The sequence below is a fragment of the Oenanthe melanoleuca genome, chromosome 25 (assembly GCF_029582105.1).
Source record: "Oenanthe melanoleuca isolate GR-GAL-2019-014 chromosome 25, OMel1.0, whole genome shotgun sequence".
Classification (NCBI taxonomy): Eukaryota; Metazoa; Chordata; class Aves; order Passeriformes; family Muscicapidae; genus Oenanthe; species Oenanthe melanoleuca.
Window position 1 is genome coordinate 3410619 of NC_079358.1, and position 9246 is coordinate 3419864.

The 9246-nt window shown below is 55.6% G+C and overlaps 5 gene segments (V, D, J or C); 4 read left to right on the top strand and 1 right to left on the bottom strand.

Annotated features, from left to right (window-relative positions):
* Positions 1-156: 156 nt before the first annotated feature.
* On the top strand, positions 157-683 carry LOC130263268 (Ig heavy chain V region 914-like). The segment is given in 2 exon segments: positions 157-211; positions 301-683. Coding segments are annotated over 2 exon segments (438 nt in total).
* A 1971-nt stretch (positions 684-2654) lies between these two features.
* LOC130263270 (immunoglobulin heavy variable 3-23-like) lies at positions 2655-3146 on the top strand. The segment is given in 1 exon segment: positions 2655-3146. A coding segment is annotated over 1 exon segment (492 nt).
* A 161-nt stretch (positions 3147-3307) lies between these two features.
* LOC130263271 (Ig heavy chain V region 914-like) lies at positions 3308-3763 on the bottom strand. The segment is given in 1 exon segment: positions 3308-3763. A coding segment is annotated over 1 exon segment (444 nt).
* A 90-nt stretch (positions 3764-3853) lies between these two features.
* On the top strand, positions 3854-5725 carry LOC130263272 (Ig heavy chain V region 914-like). The segment is given in 3 exon segments: positions 3854-3908; positions 3998-4339; positions 5682-5725. Coding segments are annotated over 3 exon segments (441 nt in total).
* Positions 5726-6241: 516 nt separating this feature from the next.
* LOC130262862 (Ig heavy chain V region 914-like) lies at positions 6242-6903 on the top strand. The segment is given in 2 exon segments: positions 6242-6313; positions 6403-6903. Coding segments are annotated over 2 exon segments (519 nt in total).
* Positions 6904-9246: the final 2343 nt, after the last annotated feature.

Consider the following 9246-nt stretch of genomic DNA (forward strand, 5'->3'; position numbering starts at 1 on the left):
AAATTGAACCCGGAGGCGCGGCAGAGCAGAGTCAGGGACCCCCCGGGGGCCTGGAGATCACGGCTGGCTCATCCCATCCCCAAATCTTCACTGGTTCTGCCCCAACTCCAATGGTCTGTTCAAAAATCTGCACCAGAGATTCTGGAAATCCCAGCCATGGCCTCGAGCTCCCTCCCGCTCCTTGCCCTCCTGGCCCTGCTGGCCCTGCCAGGTGGGTCCCGGGCGCCTCCGCAGCGCCACGCCCACCCCGGGCCACGCCCGGATCCGGCGCCTCATCCCCATCTCCCCTTGTTCCCGCAGGGCTCCGGGCGGCCGTGACCCTGCTGGAGTCCGGGGGGGACCTCCAGCCCCCCGGGGGGGTCCTGAGTCTGCTCTGCCGCGCCTCTGGGTTCAATTTTGGGAGTTTTGGAATGTTCTGGATCCGCCAGAGTCCCGGGAAGGTGCTGGAATGGATCGCAGGGATTGACAATTATGCATACACCTGGTACCTGCCATCGCTCAAGGGCCGGTTCAGGATCTCCAGGGACAATGGGCAGAGCTCGGTGACGCTGACCATGAACAACCTCAAGGACGAGGATTCCGGCGCCTATTTCTGTGCCAGGTGTTTCTACGCTGCTTGTGCTGGCGCTGAGTATATTGACAATGTTTTTCATGGCCCCCAGTCCCCATTGCTGGGTTCCTAAATTTCCCAGAATTCCCACATTCTTGCCCCAAACCCAGCCCATGGACTCAAATCTCTTCCATTCTCCCTTAAACTTCTCCATCCTTTCTCTCCCTCTCAGTTTTTCCCTCCAAGTTTTACAATTTCTCCCAAATCTCCGCAGGGTCCCGTTGCCTTGACTGGCCGAGCTGCCATGGAGCCAACGCTGGCAGAAGCGGTTCGGTGCCAGATCTGGGGACGGGCTGGAGCCTCTGCCAAATATCTGAATTTCCGAATTTTTGAGTTGACTTGTGAGACAGAACCAGGTGAGGGTCTGGGGGCAGTGGTGGCCATTGCAGCAAACCGGGGAGACCGAGGTCAAAGGGTCAGGATTGGGTCAAGGGCTGAGGGTTGGGGGAAAATCTTCAGCTATGGGGCCACATCCACTTGGGTGGAGCAAAACCAGGGGCAGGAGACTTTCAGCAGCACCGTCACCATCATAAGCAGCACCCCAACAACCGGAGCAGTGAGCTCTGGCACAGAAATAGGAACCGGAATCCTCGTCCTTGAGGTTGTTCATGGTCAGCGTCACCGAGCTCTGCCCGTTGTCCCTGGAGATCCTGAACCTTCCCTGCACCCATGGCGCGTACCAGGTTCTGCCATCGCTGCTGTGGATACTGCAAACCCATTCCAGCGCCTTCCCGGGGCTCTGCCGAACCCAGGCCATTCCATAACTCTCGAGATCGAATCCGGAGGCGCGGCACAGCAGAGTCAGGGACCCCCCGGACTCCAGCAGGGTCCTGGCGCCTCTTTCTGTGCCAAAAATATGTTCAGTTATTGTGATGAAATTATTGTTGATCCTGGTCATGGTGAATTTGGCTCTTCCGCCATCGTTGTGTCCTCACCTGTCCCTGCACCCCAAATCTCAGCCTTTGGCCCAGTCCCTGAACATTTGCTGAAACCCTGGGCCAGTTCTGCCCCGAATTCTCAGCTCTTGGTCTCAAATCGTCAACTCCTGGCTGCTGAATCTGGGGTGAAGCTCCAGCCCCCCAGGGGGTCCCTAACTCTGCTGTGCCGCTCCTCCGGATTTGATTTTGGGAATTACGCCATGAGCTGGGTGCGCCAGAGACCCGGGAAGGCGTTTTCAGCATCTACAACAGCGGTTACACCAACTATGCACCATCAGTGCAGGGCTGGGTCAGGATCTCCAGGGACAACGGGCAGAGCTCGGTGACGCTGACCATGAACAACCTCAAGGACGAGGATTCCGGTTCCTATTTCTGTGCCGAATCTGGTTATAGCTGTTGGAATCCTGGTTGTGATGCTTACACTGTTTATGGTTTGGCTCAGTCCCCACATGTCCTCACGTCCCAGACTCTTCCCCATAACCTCAACCATTGATCCGTTATGGGTTTAGGGACAACACCTTGCCATGGGTTCCGTGTAGGAAAAAGATTTCAATAAATACAGAATAAAATTAATTCAAAGCTCAACTTTGGGCCCAGCGCTGAAAGTATTCAAAGGGGTCAGTATTCCAGGTTGGGGTCAAAGGTTGGGGTTTGGGGGAACGGTCTGGGGACATTTGGGGACAGGTGGGAGCCAGAGACGGGGATGTGATCCAACAAAATAATCAACAAGATGAGCAGCAGCGTTATCACCAGCAGCACCAGCACGTTTGGCACAGAAATAGGAGCCAGAATCGTCGTCCTTGAGATCCCTCATGGTCAGTGTCACCGAGCTCTGCCCGTTGTCCCTGGAGATCGTGACCCGGCCCTTGAGCGACGGCGCGTAGTGGGTGCTGCCACCATTGCTGATCCCTGCGACCCATTCCAGCACCTTCCCGGGGCTCTGACGAACCCAGACTATTCTAAAACGCCCAAAATCGAATCCAGACCCGCGGCAGAGCAGAGTCAGGGACCCCCCGGGGGGCTGGAGGTCCCCCCCGGACTCCAGCAGGGTCACGGCCGCCCGGAGCTGAAATAAACACAAATATCACAATAAACAGTTTGTAACTATGGGTGGGTTGAGAGTCTTTAATTCTGCATCACCAGGAGCCCCCAGAGCGCCACGCCCACCCCAGGCCACGCCCGGATCCGGCGCCTCATTCCCATCTGCCCTTGTTCCCTCAGGGCTCCGGGTGGCCGTGACCCTGCTGGAGTCCGGGGGGGACCTCCAGCCCCCCGGGGGGTCCCTGACTCTGCTCTGCCGCGCCTCTGGGTTCAATTTTGGGAGTTCTGAGATGAGATGGATCCGCCAGAGCCCCGGGAAGGGGCTGGAGTTTGTGGCGCTGATCAGCGGCGATGGAGGTCACACCTTCTACGGGGCAGCGCTCCAGGGCCGGGTCTCCATCTCCAGGGACAACGGGCAGAGCTCAGTGACGCTGACCATGAACAACCTCAAGGAGGAGGATTCTGGTGTCTATTTCTGTGCCAAATCTGTGGACAGTTGTTGTGCTGGCATTGCTGCTGTGGATGATGTTGGCAGCTTTGGCCCCGTCCCCACCTGACCCCAAACGTCCCCAGACACTTCACAGAATCCGAAAACCTTGACCTCATTTATTTCATTAGGTTTAGGGCAAATTTTTCCAGTAAATTCATAATGGGATCCTGATACAAAAGAGATTCAAAGAGAATGAAGTAGAATGAAACCTTAACTTTGGTCCCAGTTCTAAGGACCCAGGGTCCATGTTAACAGTCGGGGTGAAACTTTGGGGTTTGCAGGAAGGGTCTGGGGACGTTTAGCGACCTGTGGGGGTACAGAGGTGAGAGAGTGGTAAAAACCATCAGCAGCATAAGCAGCATAAGCACCAGCCCAACGACCACCAGTAGCTTTGGCACAGAAATAGGCGCCGGAATCCTCGTCCTTGAGGTTGTTCATGGTCAGCGTCACCGAGCTCTGCCCGTTGTCCCTGGAGATCCTGAACTGACCCTTGACTGACGGCGCGTAGACGGTGCTGCCACCGATGCTGATCTCCCCGAGCCATTCCAGACCCTTCCCAGGGCTCTGGCGGACCCACGCCATGTTGTAACCATCGAATTTGAACCCAGAAGCGCGGCAGAGCAGAGTCAGGGACCCCCCGGGGGGCTGGAGGTCCCCCCCGGACTCCAGCATGTTCACGGCCGGCTCATCCCATCCCCAAATCTTCACCGGTTCGGCCACAATCTCTTCTGCTTTTGTCACAATTCTCCATCAGATGTTCTGAGCATCCTGGCCATGGCCTCGAGCTCCCTCCCGCTCCTCGCCCTCCTGGCCCTGCTGGCCCTGCCAGGTGGGTCCCGGGCGCCTCCGCAGCGCCACGCCCACCCCGGGCCACGCCCGGATCCGGCGCCTCATCCCCATCTCCCCTTGTTCCCGCAGGGCTCCGGGCGGCCGTGACCCTGCTGGAGTCCGGGGGGGACCTCCAGCCCCCCGGGGGGTCCCTGACTCTGCTCTGCCGCGGGTCTGGGTTCAATTTTGGGAATTTCACTATGTTCTGGATCCGTCAGAGCCCCGGGAAGGGGCTGGAATGGCTCGCAGGGATCCAGAGCAGTGGTGGTTTCACCGAGTACGCGCCGTCAGTCAAGGGCCGGTTCAGGATCTCCAGGGACAACGGGCAGAGCTCGGTGACGCTGACCATGAACAACCTCAAGGACGAGGATTCCGGTGTCTATTTCTGTGCCAAACATGGTGATAGTGGTGGTTGGGCTTCGGCTGCTGACAGTTTTGTCTCCATCCACCCTGTCCCCAAATGTCCCCAAGCCCTTCCCCCAAACCCCAACCCTTGACCCCATTCCTGTCCCTCTGGCCCAGCCTGGAACTGGTTCTGCCCCAGATCTCCCCCCCTGAACCCAATCCCCGCTCTGGGCCCCAACACTCAGGATTTGGACACAAGAATCCAGACAAACAAATCTTTTCCCCGCCTCAGGACCAAGGACGCTGCTGCGGCTCCAGGCCAAAAAATTGCAAACAGCAGCGATTGGCTGAGAGCGATCAGGGGGATGGGACTGCAGTACCTGGAGCTGTGATTGGACAATGAACAGTAAAATAGAAACGGACCAGAACTTATTGAAGGGAGAGGATTCGTGACCTGGAGTCCATCTTGGGTCCATCTTGGGTGGAGCCTGTGCCGGATTCCTGCAGAGCCCAAGGTGAATCATGGGAAGGGATTTTAATAAATCCTCACTGGATTCCTTTCTCTCTGCCCAGCCTCTGCTCCAGGCATGGCTTGAGCTCCTCCATCCCCATCTCCCCTTGTTTGCAGGAAGGGCCTGGGGACATTTGAGGATGGGGAGGTACAAAGAGATGGGGATGTGTGTGAAACCATCAACACAATTAGCACCAGCATTACTGTGGGGACCATTTTGTTTGGCACAGAAATAGGCACAGGAATCCTCGTCCTTGAGGTTGTTCATGGTCAGCGTCACCGAGCTCTGCCCGTTGTCCCTGGAGATCCTGAACCGGCCCCGCACAGACGGGGAGTAGTGGGAGGTGCCACCATCATTGTAGATACTCGCTGCGAATTCCAGCCCCTTCCCGGGGCTCTGGCGGATCCAGAACATTCCGAAACTCTCGAAATTGAATCCAGACCCGCGGCAGAGCAGAGTCAGGGACCCCCTGGGGGACTGGAGGTCCCCCCCGGACTCCAGCAGGGTCACGGCCGCCCGGAGCCCTGCGGGAACAAGGGGAGATGGGGATGAGGCGCCGGATCCGGGCGTGTTGGGGTTAAACTGAGTTTGAACCCAAATTTATTCATTTGTCCACCCTAATGATGATAATCATTAACCCCAATTCACTTTAATTATAACCCTGTGTACTGATAATTATTAGACCTGATGTATAGTAATTAAGTGTATAAAAATCTAACCGAAACAAATAAAACAATAGATTCAATTATTCCCATTAATTTAGGGGGGGGTTTTTTGAGTTATCTTTAATTATCATCACAAATATCTCTAATTAACAGCAATAATTATTGCCCCCAGCAGGTGCCGGCAGGTGCAGCTGCAGTGAAAACAAAACCTGAAATTTGGAGCCATTTTGGGCCTTTTTGTGGCTTTTTCAGGAAGTCCCAAAGGGGCAGTTCTGGCCCTAAAACGAGATATCTGAGCCAGGAGATTATAGGTTCATTTCATTAATTTCTTTTTAATTGCAGGTATTTTAATTCTTTTCAGCTGTTTTTAAATGACCGGTTATGTAAATATACAGGCTTAAGGGATTTTATTGCTTTTATTTGATTTTGTTTTCAACATTTTTCTAAGTTTTGGTCAGTATTTAGTACTGGTGTTGTTTTACTATATTTCAGGCGACTCCACAGCTGTGGCTGAAATTCTGCAGGTCGGGCTCGGTCACCAACGGTCTGTGAATTGCTGAATTATCTGGATACAATAAACAGCATTTTAAATAATAAATAAATTGATTAATTATCTGGATTCAATAAAAAGGAATTTAAAGAGAAAAATTGGAGTCCCACACACGTTCCAACTCTCAGAGATTTTCAGTGCTTTAAAACCCCAAACCCCACAATTAACAGCAATCCACTGATTACTTAATTGCCTCCCTCTGCTCAATTTATTGCCCAATTAATGACTTGGTTAACAACTCTCAAACCCCCCGGGACCCCAACCCGGCACATCCCAGCCATGGCCTCGAGCTCCCTCCCGCTCCTCGCCCTCCTGGCCCTGCTGGCCCTGCCAGGTGGGTCCCGGGCGCCTCCGCAGCGCCACGCCCACCCCGGGCCACGCCCGGATCCGGCGCCTCATCCCCATCTCCCCTTGTTCCCGCAGGGCTCCGGGCGGCCGTGACCCTGCTGGAGTCCGGGGGGTACCTCCAGCCCCCCGGGGGGTCCCTGACTCTGCTCTGCCGCGCCTCTGGATTTGATTTTGGGCAATTCGGGATGGGCTGGATCCGCCAGAGCCCCAGGAAGGGGCTGGAATTTGTCGCCAGCATCACCGCTTTTGGCAGGAGAGGTGCACAGAGCGCATACGCGCCGTCGGTGCAGGGCCGGGTCTCAATCTCCAGGGACAACGGGCAGAGCTCGGTGACGCTGACCATGAACAACCTCAAGGACGAGGATTCTGGAGTTTATTTTTGTGCCAAGTGTTTTGGCAGTGGTCGTTATGATTGGGATGGCGGTACTGGTATCGGTGCTGGTTACAGTATTGACGCTGGTGCTGATCCCAAGCACCCATTGCTGAATTCACAAATGTGCCAAAATTCCCACATTCTGCCCCCAGATCCCAACCCTTGACCCCGACCTTGAACACTGACCCCGGGTCCTCAGCCTTGGGCCAAAGTTGAGCTTGGAATCTCTAGGAATCTGTTGGAATCTGTTGGAATATGTTGGAATCAGTTGGAATCTGTTGGAATCTGTTTCCTAGTGGGATCCATGTGGGAGGTGTCCAGCCAAATTTGCCCAAAACCAAAAGCAATAAATGAGGTCAAGGGTTGGGGTTTGGGGGAAGGGTCTGGGGCACAGGGACAGGGACAGGAGGTGGTGATGGGGACAGGGCCAAAACCACCAACAGCATAACCAGAACCAGCACCAAGAGATTTGGCTCAGAAATAGGCGCCGGAATCCTCGTCCTTGAGGTTGTTCATGGTCAGCGTCACCGAGCTCTGCCCGTTGTCCCTGGAGATCCTGAACCGCCCTGCACCGACGGTGTGTAGTAGGTGGTGCCACCATCATTCCTGATCCCCGCGAGCCATTCTGGCGCCTTCCCGGGGCTCTGGTGTATCCAGTGCATGGCAAAACTCCCAAAATTGAACCCAGACCAGCGGCAGAGCAGAGTCAGGGACCCCTTGGGGGCTGGAGCTGCACCCCAGATTCAGCAGCCAGGAGTTTATGATTTGAGACCCAGAGCTGAGAATTCGGAGCAGAACTGGCCCCGGGTTTCAGCAAATGTTCAGGGACTGGGCCAAAGGCTGAGATTTGGGGTGCAGGGACAGGTGAGGACACAACGATGGCGGAAGAGCCAAAATCACCATGACCAGGATCAACAATAATTTCAGCAACACAACTGAACGTATTTTTGGCACAGAAAGAGGCGCCGTGACCCTGCTGTAGTCCGGGGGGTCCCTGACTCTGCTCTGCCGCGCCTCCGGATTCGATCTCGGGAGTTACGGAATGGCCTGGGTTCGGCAGAGCCCCGGGAAGGCGCTGGAATGGGTTTCCAGTATCCACAGCAGCGATGGCAGAACCTGGTACGGGCCGTCGGTGCAGGGAAGGTTCAGGATCTCCAGGGACAACGGGCAGAGCTTGGTGACGCTGACCATGAACAACCTCAAGGACGAGGATTCCGGCGCCTATTTCTGTGCCAAGGCTTACTGCTCTGGTTGTGTTCCTGCTGCTGGTTATGGTGACAACCTCCAACCTTGTCCACCTCCCTCATTGTGACCCCAAACTCCCGATGGTTCCCCCAACACTCAGCCCTTGACCCAATCCTGACCCCTTGTCCCCAGTCTCTCCAGTTCACACCAGTGCTCACCAGTAACCCCAGATCCTCACCTGGTTCTGCCCCACGATTCATCTCAAAAATGCAGAAATTCAGGGATTTTGGTAAAAGTTCCAGCCCAGCCCCAGATCTGGCACCAAACCGCTGCTCCCAGTGTTGGCTCTGTGTCAGCTCAGCCAATCAGGGGCCAAGGGAGATTTGGGTAAAATGGTCAAATCTGGGGGGAAAGTGAAAACTTGGGGCAGTGCTGGAGGATTTTGGGGAGAATGGCTGAGATTTCAGAGCAAGAGCTGAGATTTGGGGGGAGAATGGGAGAATTTTGGGATATTTGGGGATCCAGCAGAGGGGGCTTGGGGCCATGACATCAATACCATAAGCAGCACCAACAGAATCATAACCGACCTGCCAAACATAACAACCAGTGGTGTAACATCTGGCACAGAAATAGACACCAGAATCCTCGTCCTTGAGGTTGTTCATGGTCAGTGTCACTGAGCTCTGCCCGTTGTCCCTGGAGATCGAGAACCGGCCCTTGACTGACGGTGCGTAGTAGGTGTTTCCACCGGTGTTGGTGATTTCTGCAACGTATTCCAGCCCCTTCCCGGGGCTCTGGCGGATCCAGAACATTCCGTGATTACCAAAATCAAACCCCGAGCCACGACAAACCAGGGCCATGGAGGTTCCTGGGGGCTGGAGGTCCCCCCCGGACTCCAGCAGGGTCACGGCCGCCCGGAGCCCTGCGGGAACAAGGGGGGATGGGGATGAGGCGCCGGATCCGGGCGTGGCCCGGGGTGGGCGTGGCGCTCTGGGGGCTCTTGGTGATGCAGAATTAAAGACTCTGTACCCAGTCCAAGTCACAAAGTGTTTATTGTGATATTTGTGTTAGGCCCACGGTCGGCCGTGACCATGCTGGAGTCAGGGGGGAACCTCCAGCCCCCCGGGTGTCCCTGAGTCTGTTCTGCCGCGGGTCCAGGTTCGATTTTGGGAGCTATGGAATGTTCTGGATCCGTGAAAGACCCGGGAAGGGGCTGGAATTCGTTGCGGGGGTCAGGAATGATGGCAGCACCACCGGCTACGCGTCGTCAGTCAAGGGCCGGTTCAGGATCTCCAGGGACAACGGGCAGAGCTCGGTGACATTGACCATGAACAACCTCAAGGACGAGGATTCTGGTTCCT